At 32.9% G+C, this 20,921-nt stretch overlaps 1 protein-coding gene across 5 annotated transcripts in view; it reads right to left on the reverse strand.

The window, feature by feature from the left end:
• Positions 1–20,921, reverse strand: part of lilli (AF4/FMR2 family member lilliputian) — a 217,795-nt gene that overhangs the window by 31,371 nt on the left and 165,503 nt on the right. For all 5 annotated transcript variants that reach the window (XM_090116766.1, XM_090116764.1, XM_090116763.1 and 2 more), the window contains exons 7-9: positions 17,865–17,909; positions 17,196–17,291; positions 16,462–16,519 (exon numbers count right to left, since the gene is read on the reverse strand). In XM_090116766.1, the coding sequence (XP_089972892.1) occupies positions 16,462–16,519; positions 17,196–17,291; positions 17,865–17,909 (199 nt within the window). The remainder of the gene's footprint in view (positions 1–16,461; positions 16,520–17,195; positions 17,292–17,864; positions 17,910–20,921) is intronic.

Consider the following 20,921-nt stretch of genomic DNA (forward strand, 5'->3'; position numbering starts at 1 on the left):
CTGTAGTAAATCATTGCGCAGCGAAAAAAAATCTCGCAATGGCGACATACTTAAGAGAAAAATTAGTTCTCCGCCCGGAAACTGAAAATGTGACGAGACTTCGGTTTTCAGCCGCCTTTCTTCGACGCTGTTAATCGAAAAGGACTTTTCGAACCGCTAAATGTATCAGACCAAATGACACCTAAATTGTACAATGTTAAAGTTCAGTTCGCCGAAGCCGCCGATAGCTTTCACAGCTGCGAAAGTACGTTCAATATTGCCATTGAAAAGTGGGATCTAAACGGTTGTATTATAGTACTTATCAGAGTGGAAAATTGCGTAGTTATAACTTTATTTGAGCACAAGACGATCACGGAGGGCGCCGCGCCGTGTCGTCCTTGTGGAGTCAAATCTTTTTCAATATCGGAGCTTGGAGAGGTTAAACAAAGCGTGGAGACAGCACTTTCTACCTGGCCAATCTCTCTATAGCACTTATGATATAAAAAGACGCTGAATGAAGGTAATAAAATTTCTGTATGAATAGCTGTGGCCTCGATCATATGAGTAGTTTTTTGTGCTACATGTAAAACCTCGTACATGTTGGGTCATAACCGTATTTTCAATTATTATCCTTACTTATCTAAGATTATTATCAAAGACAGAGACAATTCAGTAAAAAGCTGATTTTCGTAATAACATGGTGACAGTAGATCCAATTTAGTATTTATTTTACTTTTGTAGAGCAATAAATAAAGGATTCATAAGTAAATTAATTCATAAAATACCACACTTGGGAAGTGAGAAAAGAACTTTATTATAATAACAAAAGTTCTAAATTTAATAGTGACCTAAAGTACAGAGGTAATTAATTAATCTGTCATTGGGGACCTTTATTCGACAGCGAGCACTACAATAATACTCATTATACAGATTTTAACAATGTTTTAATTGAATAAGTATTACTGCGAATGGTTATTTGTACTTTATAAGGGTCTATTCTAACATTAAAGAATCATATACACTTATTCATAATTAAGCCAAATATACACCACACAGGACCTTACTACTTAATCTCCATCTATTTATTTTACCAATTACTCTAAGTCGGATCTAATCCCCGCTTCAGACACTTATTACCAAGCCGTGTTGCCGCAATATCTGTCCATTGAAGGCGATTATAATGTTTATATAATGTCTCTACTCTTTTAAAAGTAGGACGGCGGGAGGTAAAGAAAATCTTTGCTATGAAATATCGAATGAAGCTCACAGCATAGTATAAAGAGAACAAGTAAGTTATCTTCGAACAAAGATACATCGTGCCGTTTGTATGTACGTGGAGCGCGTGGCTACACCCCCGTTCATGTACTTACGCAAGCTTGACGCACGCACACAACACCGCTCGGTTCTTTCTCATGGACCGTTCTCGTGAGGTCTACCCCATTGCTGAGAGCGGTCGGTGTTTGTTTATAAAATTATTTAAAATTTAAAATATCAACGTGACAAGTGACAACTCTGCGCCTCGCGAGTTTAGTTACCGTGCGCTCCTAAACGCCGGGAATCGGCCTACTTGTTCTCTTTATACTGTGCTCACAGGCTCGTTAGTCGTTACTATTCCGGAGGCGAACTCTCGCACCCTCGCGTCATGTAGCCGACGTTATGAACATCATTTAGATATTTATTGTACTTTTTATTGGACAATTCGAAACGCAATAACTAGTGATTAAATGCAAGAATGCGCCGCTTTAAATTCACGAGTCTTACCCCTATTTGTGGGGTATATGAAATTTATGAATAGTTACGAAGTGATTCTGGTAATTGATCTCAGATTTTTTTTGATTGTGGATTAAAACTTGTCAGTTTCAAACAGATATAATTTTCGTATATGGTATATTTCTGGTTTTGCTTAATAAAGCTCTATTAATTCTTTCATAGTTCGTTTCTAACAACTAAAACGCAAAATAAGCATTTAATTAACTTATAATAAAGTCTTCACATCTCGCATATAAAGAAGAATCAAACTACAAACATTATCGAAATTAAATCATATTTACCGTTTACGGTATGCCTCATTCATGTCGTGTTACGTGTATAAATAGAGAAGAAAATACAACAATAATTAACTCACGCGTAACGTTTCTCAATCGAATTACAAAGCTGTGTTGTATTGGTCGATACCCACACATGCGAAAGATTCGTTTAAAGATAGAGTCGAGCGGAGCGATTACGCCTTATAGCGATTTAAAACAATTGAATTTATTTTTTCAGAGTAATGACTGATTTATGATTGAGCAACAATAATTGATTATAAAGAAAAACGTTACAAATATACAAAAATTTTATCAAAGCGCCTTCTAAAACCTGATTTCATAATAAAATTGATTATGTCTTCAACTCTACCTCAAAGAATGTTATCATGTTTTTTGATATAATCTACAATGCGTACCTTCCTACATTTTAGAACAAGGACTAAAACACTAATAGTTATGTTGGACGTCTAAAAGACTTTAAATACAGATCATTAAATTGAAGTAATTCGATAAAAAACCGCCCCAATATATCGACAGTCCCTATTTACATTTATAACAAGGTATATTGTGTTAAGGATAGTAACCTAAATCCCATATCTATTGCCTTTTTTATGTTTACCCGCTCCCGCCACCGATGCCGCCGCACCCGCTCACCATTTAGCATGCGGCCCGCGCGCCGCTCGCTACAGTGGGCCCAATCAGTTCGCTGCTCGATACGCGCTACGCTCGTTACATTACCGACCGAGTGCTTGACAAACGAGGTTATCTCGCGCGCTAAACTTTCGATACATCCATCCATACATCCATCCATCCATACATACATTCATACAAACATACCTACATAATATATAAACATTCACCTACATTCCACTTTTTTGATACGGCTCACGTATGCAAATGCGAACCGACGCTCCCGTGATTTGTAAAAACATTGAATATGAGACACATGTTTTTGTTACGGTCGAGTTTCCCTTGTTCAGAATTGTTTCATCCAAAGGTACACTCCCGTAATCCAAAGTAGAGTAGAGTAGTTAACACTAATAATATAAAAACAAACAGTGAAACGAAAATGTAAATATGTATGTAGTAAATACCCATAGAAATGAGAAAAGCTAATAAGCCCAAACGTTAGCGGACCGCAAAAACATTTGGCACGCAAAAAGTGCAATCGAAAACAAATATATCGCATATACAGGATGTCCTAAGAACGCGGATATCGACATAGCTTCGGATATAACAGCCGTAACTTGTATCCGGCCCGCGGCCCGCCCCACACCCCTTTGTTCTAAGATTTGCGAAAGTGCGCAGTTGACGTACCTCTGGCCCTCTAATTTAATTGACGTGGATTTAACTCGCTGCAAACGTTCGGCTAAAGCGATTTTCATGGTTAAAAAGCTTGTCGAATCCAATTCGAATGTGACTTTCGAGTTGTTATTCGCTAATGAAGAGCTCTCTGGAATAATAAATTTTGTTTTCGCCTAATGGATGATAATTGTGCGTTACATTTTTCATTTCTTTCTTAAGTTTTTTTTGGTCATATTATGTTATTATTATTTTTTTATGATAAAGAAATAAAGTTTATAAGGTTATCATTATCAATTAAACAATTCATAAAATAATAATACATTACAATTTCAACAATTTTAATAATACCCATACAACATACAACGAGCGTACATATTTACACTGTCCGCCCGCAATTAATAATTAATCGAACACTCTATATTCGGTAATTATCCGAGTTGAATCCAGTTAGCCGAGCAATAATATTAATCGACGCGGCAACACTGCGAGCCGAGTACTATCGGTAGTAAATACACAAACACACAAGTATACGTAGCGTGAGTACGACGTAGTAGGGAGCAGCTGGCGGGGGGACGCGGGGGAGGGGGCGAGAGGGGGAGGAGGGGCATCCACCCACCCCCACGCGGTAGCCACGCTCGAGCGATGAACTGGGACGCTTCTTTTGTCTCATTTCGATGTATTTTTCAATGGGGAGAAACATTATTTTAATTATTGACACATCAATGTTGGATGTGTTTAGTTACGATTGAACGTGCAGATAGGAACGGGTTTTGTTTTTAGACATGTGTGTGCAAAAGCTTGTTTATTTAAATCTAGATAATCATTTCATTATATAACTTTAAAATTTAAATATTCTTCACAAGTAAAAAAAATGTACTCTGTAAAACGTCACAATATATTCTTTATTTAATAAGCTTGAATCAAAACAATGTTATCAACAAAACAAGAAATATTATCATTATGTTTAAGTCAAGTTTAATATACGTAATCTGTTATTCCGACAAAATAAGATAATTTGTCTTCAAACAATCCTGCAGAATGCTCAGCCTAATCTATAAAGTTCACGGAACGGTCAATAGATGGCGCTACAGGTTTGAATTAGCACACTTCTGAAAACGATACGAGTTTATATCACGACTGCAACTTATTTACAAATTACATTTACTTTAGGTAGTATGATAATTATCAAAAAATAACTATATGTAAAGTAAATTATTTACATTTTTAATTTTTATTAACTAAGGCAAAATATTTAAAGACCATAAAATCTACACCAGTGCGAGCAATTTGTTTTATTTTAATTCAAAATTAGAACATTCTCGAACAAAGAGCTGGACGCAAATTAAAAAAAAATCGAAAATTATAACTGGCCAGCGATAAAAAAAAATTTCAACGATTTATATCCATTCTGTTTGATCTCTTTAATAGTTTCCGAGCGCGGTACGATTTTTGAACTGCAATTAATTTACAGTTCAGTTTACGTTTCATCCGTTCAAAAGTTTAAATCCGATAGGATTTTAAATGCGGATGCTGGTTTTTGTGTATTGGTGTCGTATTGAAATATAAATAATAATAATTGTTATCTGTTACCCTTATGTTTAAATTCTCTCTCCGTTTTTGTAGAGTAATTTAATAAGAGCTGTGTTACTTTTCACTATAAAAATATTAATTACAACCGAATGTATATATGTATTGTTGATTCTCAAGAACTATTCTCACGAACTCTTCAAGAACTATTGAAAATATTTTGTATCAAAATATCAACCGCGTCGAGGTAAAACATGGAAACAAACAAAACAAACTTACTTTCTCATCAACGGATATAGCCACCTAATGAATGCATCGGTCACAACATACGTAATATCAAATATGTATAACAATCTATATATAGTGCTAACCATTTTCAAATCATTAAGGGCCTATCCATATTGGTATATAACATTTCCGTAACACATACCTATGCCAAATATAATACGACCAAATTAAAATGCGCTACCGAAAAAGAATCTTCAAAACTAATAAAGCAATAACTAAGTAATTGCTTGACTTCACTTGTACTTTGGTATTTCATTAATTATGAAAAAATTATGCCACTTATAAACTGCACACGATATTACATAACTACAAACACCCAATTAATTGAATACCATCAATATAAAGTTTATTATTTTACTATATTAGCCCGCGGTTTCACTCGCTTGGTATTACCACGTATTACTTGCTAATACGTACCTCTGTACGAAATTTCATACAGATCCGATCAGCTGTTATACATTTAAGAGCATCAAACATCCATCCTCACAAACTTTTACGTAAACAATATTACTAGTAGGAACTAGGAAGTAACATCCAAACCTCTAAAACACACATCTTTGTACCACATGTTTCAAAGCTTAAATTGATAACAAACACGTGCATCTATAATATGTGTATAAACTATAAATAGACATCTAAATATAGAGTCGAGAATCGAGAATATCCGGTGTCGTCAAAGTGGTATCATATATAATTAGATACTGAATGGCTAGATCGAATTAAATAGCCTAGATCAAATACCGTAGTATGTTAATTATATATGTATTGGGAAAACTGTAAACTTTTTAATAGACGTAATGGTTATTCTTTAAAGTATATTTAATATGGATAAAAACATAAAGAGGTTCATAGGTGTTGATTAACTTTTGTGTTCAATATCTTATAATATAAAAATGAACCGCAAAATGTGTTGGTAAGCGCATAACTCGAGAACGGCTGAACCGATTTCGATAATTCTTTTTTTATTATATTCCTGGAAGTACGAGGATGGTTCTTATGTAGAGAAAACGTAAACATGTACCACGGGCGAAGCCGGGGCGGACCGCTAGTAACAAAATAAAAAAGATACAACGCATAACATTTTACAGAACAATGCAACTTGTAATTCAACAATAATTACAAATTAATCGGTCCATTAAAAGCTTTTATTTTACATCGCTAGATAATGAAAACAGCATTCACCTTCTGTAAGGAATATCGAATAAAACTCGTGAATCCAACTTATCTATTCTCTGCGCTCAAATACCGACTATTGGCAATCACTGCAATACTTGGAATGTTTGAAAACTATTTCATCTATAAAGCTGTAAAGAATATATTTTCATCATTTATCGCAATCTCTCAAACGTATTGTGCGGTAGTTTAAATTGAAATGTTTTTAAAATAGTGAATTATTTATCATACTTACTTGTCAACTTACTATGGCATAAATACTTCAATCTATTTACAACTAATTATTATCACTAATAAGGATTTCTCTCTATAATAGCTGTGATACTAGTCTCTACACATAATAATTTCAAAGCCAAGATCAAGACACTAAAACAAAACAATTTTACAAGTTCAACAAACATTCATCTACTATGCCCATCACTGTGTTACATTATATATACCTTATATGTTATAATCCTTATATAATCCCACACATACCAAAGACACAAATCAGTCAGCACACAATACTCGTCGAAATGTCCCATTCAATAGAACATTCGACAAAGAAGCCACAATCGGGAACATCGCTAGCGATCCCAAAGCCAGCAATTAGCGAATTAACCCTATAATCACTAATTAGGCATTAGCGGGACGATCCCGGGAAACGATAATAGTGACGGAACGACACGCAAACGGTTGTGGATTCATACGGTGCTTTTAATTTATTTAAAATGGTTAGAATAAATCAAAACAAACCAAAGTATTTAATAGGTTTCAAATTAGTTTCAAAAGGTGTCGTAAACCGCGCATAGGAAGAATCAAATACATAATACGTAAATAGTAAGACCATAATATGTTCAAATCTAAATACTAGAGAATTATTTGAGTATTTGTGTTCTACTAATTCTCTTCTAATTGTTTCTTTTAAAGGTGCCGTGGCAAAGTGTATTGAATTTTAATTATTCGATTACCATTCCAATATGATGCACCCTTGTGCCCAATGCTATTTATTTCTCTTATACAACATTTATATTCATTTACAATCACATGATCCCCGATACCCACAAACACGCAAGCAAGCTACCAAGCATAGCTGCCAACAATGCCGCCGTTCGACCACTACCTCGCTATATTCAAAATCACATAACTGCAAGCCTACGACATAACTCTAAAACTATTTGAGACGTTCTGTTTCTATTAAACTATACATACTATATTAGCTTTTCACTTCGACTGCGCCCGGGTTCACAGTTTTTAAATTCAAAATGAGAAGTATCGTAGTCCAACTACAAAAAATCATTCAAATCCGTTCAGTCGTTCTCGAGTTCAAAGTGATGTAACTAACACGACTTTTTTATATGTAGAGATAGATAGTGTAGTGTAATTTAACTTATTTCCATTTAAATATTTGCACACCCAGAAAATGGGTAGAATGTATTAGCGCGTTAACATTGTAATAACACCTTTTTTGTAACTACATTCTTGTAAATAAATGAAATTTGAATTTGAATTTGAATTTGATAAAATTGTAGATTTTTTGTTCATAAGTAACATTTCTATACTTTTAACGATAGAATAGAAAATGTCAAAGTGCAAGAGGATTTGAACGATTCTCGCTAAATCTTAACGCGAGAACATTTTGCCCACTTGTCTCCACCTTCTAAGTTTTCTTCTCAAGCGTCTTGGATAACTTATCTTTTGATATTTTATGCATTCTTGTATTTCTTTATAAAATTAATATTTTCGTTACATACTACGTATTTGTTTTAATTCAAAGTAAGAAGAGTTGTTATAAATGTGTAGGTAGATATTACGTTCGCGTTAGTAATTTTATGAAAAGTGAAAACATTCATAAGTTTCATATTATGAAAAATACATTACGCAAAATTCATTCAGCAAAAAGTAAGCGACACTTTCTTATCACCTTCATTGCAGAATTATTGTCCATATTTACACATATACACATAATTACATATTAACACTTCATCATAGCCGTGTTTAAAGGAGTAAAATCAAATAAACGCAAACGGAAACCAAAATATTAACCTCTTTAATAACATCGCTTGAAAACTTGCAACACTCACACAGTTCCCAACTCCATTTCCACAAATAAAAAGTCGCTCAAAGTTGCCAGATAAGCGAGTTCCCTCAATAAATATGTAAAAAGCTTACAGCGTACAATTTTAGAATTCAAAACTATTCAGAGAAATAATATTATGATATAAAACCGTGTGTTGTGTGCTTTAATATGAATGAACGATTTATTTTAAATCTGGTGGGCGTTAGATTATTTTCTACGGTCGCAAAAAGTATCTTCAGAATATTCTAGTTCGAATAAAATATTCTTCATTTATTTAGAACAAATATTATGTAGTTAGCTAAAAGATAATGATAAAAATATGTGATTCTAAATTATTTTTTACTTCAGTTTTCATATTGTTGCTATCTCATCTCCATTTTCTATCGCATATCAATATAATAAATCGACAGAACCATGATCTTTTAACACTTATAACATCACACATTTCCGCATAAAGCATCGCATCAATAAATAACTTTATCTTATCTACAATCAGTCCCAAGTGCATTTAATTTAATTAAAAGCTAACAGAAAATATTTCTTCACGAGTCCGACATCCGCTGAAAGCAAAATTAAAGTAATAAACTTACTTTGTTATATTTTACACACGAGTATTTTTAATTACCGTAAAGTATAAATTTTCGGATACTTTGTCGCTGTAGTTTTAAGTAATTTTCGTTGTCACATTTTCACAAGTCTGCCTCCAAACAAATTATTGTTACTACTATATAAATAAACTTAAAAACAGGTTTATGATTATTTAATACATAATGTTTCGTAAAATATAATGTGACAAAACTAATAAGATACCTACTTAAAATTTGTAACATACAATTGAAATACTACGATGAAATCAGCGAAAGAAAGCACAAACAATTTTTAAATTACCGTTCAATCTTGCTGGTGTAGCCATTAATTTATCAATATTACACATCTCTCACTTTATAAATGTAATAATAATGAACACCACAGAACCGCTAATGATCAGGGCTGCTACTAATTTTTCTTTATTTTTTTTAACACATTTTTTATAATTTGTATCAGCGTATGTTTTTGAATAAGCATTGATAAATAATATTAATGAGCTGAAAATATTTTCCTTACGGGAACCATGAAGACAATAAAGATATTAATTAAAAAAAAAAACAGACTTAACTTCAAACTTCAAACTCAAGATAACTAACTCACAATTTAATAATAAAATTACCTATCGATATTGATACAGACAGTATCCATAGTCCAGCAATGCTTCAAGTTTCGTCTGAAATTAGGTTAAGCTCTCACCGGGCAAGTTATTACACCCTCACTACGGATCGACGTTCAGTTGAAGCATATTGACCCGGCGATATTGTATGAATCCAGAGTTCCCTTTAAGACGGGATAACCGCACCTAATCATTGTGATTGCAAGGAACTCCTTGGAAGTAATCGATATGCAACTGCTATTGCATTTTGATTACCTAGTTTGTTAAATTGATTGTAAAAGTATACATAGGCACATAGTTAAATGTGTTACTATTCCTAGTATTTAAGGCAGTTAACACAGCATTCTGGTTAATTATATTCTCTTATTGGAGTGGATAAAAGATTTTCTACCTATTTCACTGTATTCTAAATATGGTCTATTTTTTCTCAAATATAAAAAAAAATACTATTACTTATTTGTGACAACCCTACTAACGAGGCAAGCAAGTTGTAAAGCTACCGGCGGATTAATATCCACGGAGCGATACCTCAACCGGCGGTATTGGATAAAATAAATGATATAATGCCTCTTAGCGGCGAAACTTTTTGCCAGATCTAAACAATTAATGTACCGACCTTCTTATCTCGAGACTTGTTTATAGTAAACGCATAACACTGATAAGTTATCTTTTCGTTCGTGGAAACATTTAAATGTATTGTTTTGTATGTTTTCCAATCAGTGATATCGTACTTTGTTTGCATTTATATTTTAATTTATGTATTTAGAGAATAGCTTTCGTAAATACTTCATATTTGTACAGTTGTTCAATATGTAGCTTTTAGTTTTTCATTTCATATTTATAATGTTTCGTAAAGTAAGGGATGGATTTTGCATGTTTTATTGGCTGATTTTTGTTACATGCATTGTTTCCTTCTCTGTCTTACAGACAGTTGTTTTTATCACTACATAGTATAAAACAAAGTAGCTTTCTCTGTCCTTATGTATGCTTAAATCTTTAAAACTAAGCAACGGATTTTGATGCGGTTTTTCTTAATAGAACGAGTGATTCAAGAGGAAGGTTTAAGTATATAATTTATTTGGTTTTAGACAAAGCGGGCGAAGCCGCGGGCGGTAAGCTAGTATTACATATACCTAAGTAAATTTTCATCGGGTACGAATTAGAATATTTAGGCTCCAACGCTAAAGTTCAAGTTGATACTACTAAAACACCATAAGTCCTTACTATGCCATATAATTTTGTATAAACATTCACCATGAAAGTATGTACCTATAACTTCACATGTCCCCAGTTCCCTACCACTACCATCAGTCATCACCACATTCCTTTCACATCCACACACAAACCCGACCACCTAACATTCCCACTTATAATTCCCAACCTTGACACACCGTTCGCCGATACTCGTAAATCAATCATCGTGATTGGTTTATTCATTATGTGCTCGTACAGTAGCGTTACAGTGACCCTTGTTGCTCTGTCCGCATCCATTGTGCGAGCTTTCATATTGGCGATACCGAATTTCATAAGGTTTTATGTGGGTAAATAGCTTTTTAAGGTACACATACATTCATGAATCTATATTAATCACATAATACGATAATATGTCTAAGAACTGTAAGGTAGTTTCAGAAAACACGTGTGCTTAATATATACCGAAGTTTTCATGAAAAAGAGACTTAAGATATTTAAATTTTAAGTAAGAAATTCCTACCTAAATAAGAAACAAACGCGCTCATCAAAAGGATTTAATTACGCTATTCTAAAAGACCAAAATCTTGTCTCAAAGTAATCTTGACAACAACATGTTGTCATATGAACCACTAAACACACTATAAAACAAAGCGGTGGTAATTTTGAACCGACAACATTATGTACCCGCTAAGTATATAGCTAGTAATAAGTGACTTTTAATAGAAGTTAAATTGAGTAAGCCCGTAGCGGCTGTCGAGTCGGCGGCAAACGACCATATTAATTAAGTTGATATATTTTCGCACAATATCTGCCGCTTTCACGACTGGTTCTGTATTTTCTAATGTGCGCCACTCGCATGCTCAACACGCATCGTTTTAACTGCCAACGATAAATGCCAACGTATTGTTTATTTACCACCTACCTTCTACGTTATCGCACAAAATCTCGCAAATACTAAACAAAATAATTCTAATTTGTTTCTACAAAATCCTATCATCACGTCAAATTCGTTTTAAATCTCATTCGGCGAAATCGTAGCGGGAAGTCGCACAAAATAATTCCATCGAGCTAGGAATAAATTAAAATTACATAGAAAAATCCGCCGCAAATTCCCGGTACCACAAAAAGGAAAAACAATTTAATCGTCAACTCGTATAATTTCATAGTTGAAGCGACTAATAAAATTGGTTGATCCTTTCGTAAATACTCGCTATTCGCAAAAGAGGCGGCGAGGAATTCGTGACGATTAAAATAAAAACGGAGTCGAAATTTATTCTGGATTGTTCTCGTTAACACATCGAGTTCGACGTTTAATGAACAAAAGGCCAGATTGACGATCTATTCAAACATTTTCGACGAGCTAAATGGGGAAAAAGTATAAAACAATGGCGAGTTTTCAGCGGCCAAAGGATTCGTGCGCGCACGTGGATGTATAAAGTGCTGGAATGTCTGCTACTTATATAAACTTAACTTTATGCGACTTCCTACATTTCATGAACTAATTACAATAACGAAGATAGAGTAATAGAGTCATTAGTCTTATAATTGTATAATGATTAATGACTCTATTGTCCACTAAAGTCTTCAATTTTATAGAGCAATTATTCTCATAACTCTATAAATAAACCCTACAGTAAACAAATTATCACTAAACATAACATGGATTAATGTAATAAATAGTATCTTCCGCTTAAGTTATGTAGCATAGATAAATTAACTATCTATTAGTTCATACTACATTGATTAAAAAGTGTATAATCAAGGGGCTAAATAAACATCGTTTACTTAGACAGATGATGAAAAACATCTGCCTATACCGAGTAATAAACGACACGCAACAAGAACATTTTTTCATATAAATAACAATAATTAGTTCTTCTATACTGACCACCATCAAGCTTAAAACACGATTATTAAAAGACACACACATTGCGTAATAGCTTTAAAACACTAGACATGACACTTAAACAGACATGTAATAAATACAAAAATAATTAATAACATCAATCATCATCATCATCAATCATCATCAATCAATACATATAATAAAATTCTAGAAAAGTGGTGTCTGTACAATGAAAATATGTAAAAAAAAATTAGCAGGGGTTATTACTAAATCGATCCCAAACCCAAAACTGTTGTTAAAATTTTTTTTGTCTGTTTGTCTGTTTGTCTGTTTGTCTGTATGTTTGAACACGCTAATCTCAGAAACGGCTTATCCGATTTAGATGCGGTTTTCACTAATATATTGTGGTAAGCTTCATTTAACATTTAGTGTTTATTTCATGTCAATCGGTTCATAAATAAAAAAGTTATGACCATTTAAGTAATCACAGCTAACATTTGCTAAGGCATTCTATACATGAATTACTTTATTACGTAAATTATACGCTAAAGTTATTCCTTGACATGTCCAGATGATCATATCGAAAGTCCCCAAGCGTGGGGGGGGGGGTGGTTATGCTGAGGGGGTAGTAGGGGGAGTCAAAGGACCTTTATTTAGATTTTTGCTCATAAGTCTAAAACCTGCACAAATAGCACTATGGTTACTTCTAGGTAAATTTTCTATATAAAAGGTCTTTGAAATTATGTCGTAGGTATTATATTTTTAACCCCCGACGCAAAAAGAGGGGTGTTATGTCCGCTATGTGTGTTCGCGTGTCTGTCTGTGCCACCGTAGCTCGCTAACGGGTAATACGAATTAGATGCGTATTTTTGTTACATTAGTTGTTTATTATATTATATAGGGGTAAGTGGGAATGAAAAAAAACGAATGTTAGTTGTTAATGTAGGTTATACCCAAGTGATATATCAAATGAAAATAGACGACATGTCAGAAACAATTAGTCAAATTTTATCAAAATCGGTTCATCCATTTATTTGATATAGGGGTAAAAGTGGGAATAAATAAATAAATTTTATCAAATATACTCAAGTGACGTATCTAATGAAAGACATGACGTGTAAAGTACAATAAGACATATTTTATCAAAATTGGTTCATCCATTTATTGGATACTTATAGGTATAAAAGTGGGAATAAAAGTTGTCAAATAATATACCCAAGTGGCATATCAAATGAAAGGGCATGACCTGACGTGAGAAGTATAATGAGGCATATTTAATCAAAATCGGTTCATCTATTTATTGATTTATAGCGGTAAAAGTGGGAATGAATAATCGAATGTGGTCAAATAATATAATCAAGCGGCAGATCAAATGACGTGTGAATTACAATTAGTCATGTTTTATCAAAATTGGTTAATCTGTTTATTACATATAGGGCACCTTAGGGGTGATAGTGGGGATAAATAATCCAAATGGAGTACCAAACGAAAGGATATGACATGTACATAATATATAGGTATGATTAGACATGGTTTAGATCAAAATCGGTTCTGCCATTTACTAGGGGTGAAAGGGAAAAGTTGAAAGTCTGTGAAAGTAGAAGGAATATGGGAGCGGGAGAATAACCACTTCCTGGAAATTTTGAACTCTTCTGTACCTAAGTTTTATAGCTCAGTTTAGTAATAAATTTTACTAACATTTCTTTTGTGTTATTATTTATTTTATTTCTTAACTTTATAATAATGTGTAAGTACTTATAATTTAGTTGTATATGAAATATGATAGTACGTGTTTCAAGACGTGTTTACTCAATAATTGTGTGTTAAGTAGTAACTACTATGCAGTCACTATTCCACGCGGACGAAGTCGCGGGCACAGCTAGTAGCATAATATCATCGCGTTTATCTTTTATAGTAGATACATATAAATAAGTTACTTTCTCGTAAAGGGCAGATGGATTTTATTAAAATTTAAATAGATTTAGTCAATGTTTTATAGATTTAATCGAATTTTTCTAATCTCTTCCATATCTCACATCCTTAAATCGATTTACTTCATAAATTACATAGGTCACATCTAGTACTCTACAATTCTACATCTAAGGGTCGAATAACGACCTCTGGTGTCAAACATATAGCTAGATGGGGATCCTATCAATCGTGACCGAGAAAACAATGCGAACCGGGAACAACAAATTGCTATATAAAACTGTAATCTCGCAGACCTTTCATCTCGACTTTTCGATCGAGTAACCGCTTTGACGCAAAAAAAAAGGTTTTTTCAAACATTTCGCAACTGTATCTAGTACTGTTCGTTATCAAATTTGCAAGCGATCAGTGTTTTTTGATAAAATAGTGGAAAAAGTGTAAAATAAAACTTGAAAATCTAAATAAATACATTCTGCATGACAAGAATTGTGTCTTCAAGTCAATCAGGAATCCATTTCTATCCGATTAAACAAATTATTTTAGAATCCAATAATAACCCTCAAATATGTTCGCCTTACTAAAACAACAAAACGGAAATAGGAAAACACAAAACAATTAACATAACGCTTACCTACATTCAACATTGCGCTGCCGCATTCAAAACAAGCGCGGTGCAAATGCAATTTAACAAAAATCTCAACAAAAACATCGGTTTCGCTTTAACTGCGCTCAAATAAAGTTAAAAAAGAGTTTAAAAAACATATCGTATCGCTCGCTCGGATCGGCGACACCACCTGTCGCCAGCGGAGATATAAATTTAAAAAATAATAACAAAAAGAGTGAACACGTGAACGTGCATTAGACCCATAAAACATATAGCCGGCTGAAATATTCCGGTACTGACTGAATAATCTTCTTATATATAAAAATGAATCGCAAAATGTGTTGGTAAGCGCATAACTCGAGAACGGCTGAACCGATTTCGATAATTCTTTTTTTATTATATTCCTTGAAGTACGAGGATGGTTCTTATGTAGAGAAAACGTAAACATGTACCACGGGCGAAGCCGGGGCGGACCGCTAGTAATGAATATAAACGTACTTTAATGTACACAACGCCTTATCGTTCCGATCTATTTTTATTATGGCAATAGCACTCCATGCCTTCAGTCGCGAGTACATGATTGCTGATTAGTGTTTTGCTTGATTTTAGCGTATAATTGGTTTTTTAATTAGCTGCTGCTAGAGTACACGATTATTTATTTATTTTGCTCCATTAATTTGAATGTTCTACTATCGACTCTATTTTTATAATAAACAAACGTAATCCTCTTTTATTTTTTTTTTGTTTTTTATAAATACTTTTAAGGAGGTAACTATGAGCTATACCAATTCTACTAATTTCCTTATTTCCTCCTCATTAATATGATATACGTATGCAAGCATCTCTATATCCCAAATCATATTTCCAATTACTTAAATTAAAGTTTAATCTATTATTTTAGTGAAATAAAATAAAATAGACACAAACACAAATCATCAAAGCCAACTTATAGACCTCCGCGGCTCCTGCATAGACTGGTTTAATGCAGGTCGCTTCCTCGATAGAAAACCCACCTAAAGTGCTTTGACTTTTAGCCCGTTTAGATAAATATTATTTAATTGCTAGATATTATTTATAGTCGCCATGTTGAAGTGGCTTCTGTTAAAATAATGATAACGATATTTTATAAAACGATGTTGTACATTTAAATGAGATATACATAATACATATAGCTAACAAAAAACATGACAATCGTTGTCGATTACATCAGAGATTAAATACATAATATAAATAACTTAAAATTATTTAATTTACACAGAATTATTTTACGCAACGAAAACTTAAACATATTTTATTTTTATGCGAATTACAAAAAAATAAACTTACCGGGTTTCGCGACAGGAGTTTTGAGATCGTTGTTTGTTAACTGAGGGTTCTCTTGCACCTATAAATTACATTATTATTAACATCAATATGATTAATTTAATTCTATATTTAAATCGCCTTAATAGGTAGAGATTGTCTAATCTAAAAATGAACGCCCCTCCACTGTGTTTACGCTCACATTCAAAGTACGTGTATAGACGCAATACACACAAATTGGTCTGCCTCATTGGTCGTTCAGTCCTCCAGTCCAATCCATGCCCGAACGACAGGACCAGTTGGCCAACTAGTGCATAAATGACGCGATGCACGACAGAACGGACGTGTCATTCCGTACATAGCGCGCTCTCCCCGCCATACAATGCTAGGCACCTGAACTGATCGCCCGATTAGTTGACAAATCAGTGCGCGAGAGTCAAAGTTTGCAGTAGAATCGCCGCGCGCACACATATAAAGTGGTTCAATAATTATTTGTCCTCACACATTGAAACAATTAAGTTTAGTGGAGGGGCGTTCATTTTTAGATTAGACAATCTCTAATAATATTAAGAAACTATGCTATTATTGATCAATAAAATCAGTAGATAGCAATCAAACTTAAACAATCATACAATTTTTACAAACGATAGCTACTATTCGTCGTAACTCCCACTTCTAGACCTTCAATAAACAAATCTCTTTTGTAACACAAGTACAACTATGTAATATAAGAACACTTGATACAAGCAAAAACTAACCTTATTCGTATAGGGGTTAAATATGAATTTGTTCTCAGCCTCCTTCCTTGGTGTCGCGGCGATCACAGACAGCGGGGTGGGCAATGACTTCATCTCCTAAAACATTACGCATTGTTACTATTAAATAATTAATTACAAATTGAAAACTTAGTTTATTAAAACTTGGTTTAAAATTTAATTGGCCGTATATTTTAACCATTTGTTTGAAATGCTTTACTAATTACAATGTGCTACATAATGTGTCTTATAAATTAAAGTATAATAAATAGCAAACGAACATGTTCTGAGGAACTCAACATTAAAAATATTGGACTCAGAAGACATACGGACAGCGTTTAAGGATAATTGCAATTTAAAAATAGTCTTCATTTATTTTGATTGTAAAAATTATTATTAAAGTTTCTATTTTTAATTTATTCACGGAGTATAAAATTACTCAACGAATCTAATTTACGAGTTTTTGTCTTTTGAGAATTAGTCAAAAGACAAAAACTATCTGGTTTCAATTAATATTTAGGTATATTTAAGAATATTTATTATAAGGAAAGGAGACATACTTTAATACACATTTTAATTATTTCATATATTTTCTGTTGTTGTAATTCGAAATATTTTTTTATAGTTTTTTGAGTAGAAAATTTTAAAGTAATAATTTATTTATTATCTTACCTTTAAAATACTTTCTATAGGCGGTTGACTGCTGTCGATGGCATTCTGAAAAATACATACACAATTAATATTTTATTTGCATACATACGAACAATTAACTTTTTTCAACCACGTGTTAAATGTTAATTAGCTTAATGGATTTTTAATCGCACCTTTAAGTATCATTCTTATTTATTTTCGGTCAATAACAAGTGCTGCGTATGCAAGTATTAAGAAACATGAAATAAAACATAATAGATTATAGAACGTATCCTTTTATTATTCCTAGTTCAAGTTGCTGTTTATAATTATTAAGGCTCCATATGGAGGCTATGTATAGTAAATTTCCATGTTACTCTTAGCTGTTTGACTTACTGACAAGTTATTTTCATAATTATTCTTCAAGCTTACAAAAAAGCAGCTTAATAATAATCTTACTCCGCAACAAATCTATTTACACAACTCAATAGCCAATAATTCTCTAATATTCATAATACAAAAAATAGCCCTGAATCTTATTTAAAACTACATCCTTTCAAGTCAATAATAGCGTGGCTCAATCACTCAAGGATCGCTGTATCTGAATGAAATCTATCATCCGAGACCTTTCCCTTACACATCGCAAGGATATTGTGTTTCGTCGCCCCAGCCCAATATTATTATTTGAGAAATAACTACGCGTGGGCGACATCTTGGGCCTTCCGAAACTCGCAACTTTACGATACTCCTAATTTTCCCAACAACTTTGCTCTCAAATTATCATTACGTTCCGAATAGGTTACTTGTGAATGGCTTTTAAACTAGCGACTTTTGATTTTTAGGCCTTATTAAATTTTCCTTTTCACGTTTGAAATCTAAGCTTAATTTTTCTTCGGATAATCGTCTTATCTTATTTAGGGCACAAGTCGTTTGTCTAGGTAATGTTGTTTTTGGAATGAGTTCTTAAATAAATATTCCATCATTTATTTACGTTATGGCTTGGAGCAAAAACTGTAGACTGATATTAAATATCACAGTTACAGTGTAGATTTATTCTTTCAAATCATATTAATAGCACCATAAGCATAACTCGTTGCGCAAATTTTCTCAAAGTGGAAAAATTACGAAAACATTCATTTTTCCTTCCTTCCTCAAACGTGAACGGTTCTCAGAATGTCCGTCCTACGTCCATTTAAACTCGTGACATCATCAAAGTACATATGACAACAATTGTTTCCAAGGTACACCTTATATACCAATATGAGTAACCTTTGATATTTCACATTATAAATCATAATATAATTATATCGATACAATTCACTTATACACCTTAGGTTCTTGTCTATATTGTTCCTTAGGTTCATTATCAAAGTTCAAGTTAGTTAGGAAGTTTAAATAACAACTTAATAATAACGTTTCTAAAATAGATTATCGGAATTATTATCTTTATTTAAACTAAGTCGAACTTAGCAACTATTATATTACATAAATATGTACTAGCTGCGCCCTGCGGTTTCAACCGCATTGCTCTGCTCCTATTGGTCTTAGTGTGATGATATATAGCATATAGCATTCCTCGATAAATGGGCCATTTAACACTGAAAGAATTATTCAAATCGGACCTGTAATTTCTGAGATATCTCTATCCACATATCTCAGTTTGTTTTATATTTCAAGCTCAATGTTATAGCAAAAACTAAATTGAATTCAAAGGTGACCTATCCCTGTAGGAACTATCTATGTATTCTTATAAGTTGTATGTATTCTTATAAGTTGAATTGAAAAGAAACACGTGTTTCTAGAAGGTGTTCGCTTGGCATTGAAGATATTTCTTGATTGATTTATGTGTCTCTGGCCACTACTATTATTATACGGTATTTATAGGTAGAACAAGTTTAAACTTTCATTGTTTTTAAATCGGTTCAATCAGGTTTATTTAACAATAAAAATAAAAGGAAAAATACCATAATAACTTATCTTTACTATATTTATTTTAATATTATAAAGCTGAAGAGTTTGTTTGTTTGTTTGAACGCGCTCAGCTCAGGGACTACTGGTCCGATTTAAAAAAAAATATTTCGGTGTTAGATAGCTCATTTATCGAGGAAGGCTATAAGGCTTCATCTTATATATAAAATTCTCGTCTTATATATAAAATTCTCGTGTCACAATGTTAGTCTGCATACTCCTCCGAAACGGGTGGACCGATTCTCATGAAATTTTCTGTGCATATCGGGTAAGTCTGAGAATCGGCCAACATCTATTTTTCATATGTACCACGGGCGAAGCCGGGGCGGACCGCTAGTATATATATAATAAGCTAAGACCAACAGGAGCGGAGCAATGCGGGTAAAACCGCGTGGCACAGCTAGTGCAAAATATAAAGATCTTAAATTCGCTTCTTAGCTATCTTTACCAAGCACACTTCGGGAACGATAGTATTGTATTAATATTTGGGATAATTATGAACAGGAAATTATATACGGAAAGGAAGTAAATGAATATAATAGAGCATTTTTAATACTTTCGATCTCGCTATTCTCTCTGCTATTTTAAATTTTAAATTATTAATTATAAGGGCTGATGACATTTATGGGAAGTAATGTTATTACTTATTAATATAAAAATACGAGGACTTCCGACTTGAAACCGTTTATAGTCGTGGAAGTAAAATAACATAAAATATTGCTTTTAAAAGATTTAAATTACAATTAAATCATTTATAATATTATGACGTATACTAAGTTTCTGTGATAATCAACGTTAATAAATGTACATCTAATGAAACATATAATACATAAACATAACTCTTATACTTTAATATAAAAATATACATAATCGAATCTTAAATACTTGCACACCATGTATGTGCAAATTTGAATACCATATTAGGTATTAACAGCTCTATATGTTTCCATTACGCACATGGTTTTCCCATGAAAAGCTAGAACTTTAACCGATAACTATATCGGAAAAGGCATCGTGCCAACATCTAGTTTATAATCCGAGCCTTTCAATTTACTCATATAAAAAATACTGTACATTGTATATTATTCTTCGAACAACTTGTTATTTCGACCCACTTTCTGAGATATTCTA

This window comes from Colias eurytheme, chromosome 26 (assembly GCF_061535395.1).
Source record: "Colias eurytheme isolate Ceu_HAF_F1 chromosome 26, ilColEury1 Martin Lab GWU primary, whole genome shotgun sequence".
Classification (NCBI taxonomy): domain Eukaryota; kingdom Metazoa; phylum Arthropoda; class Insecta; order Lepidoptera; family Pieridae; genus Colias; species Colias eurytheme.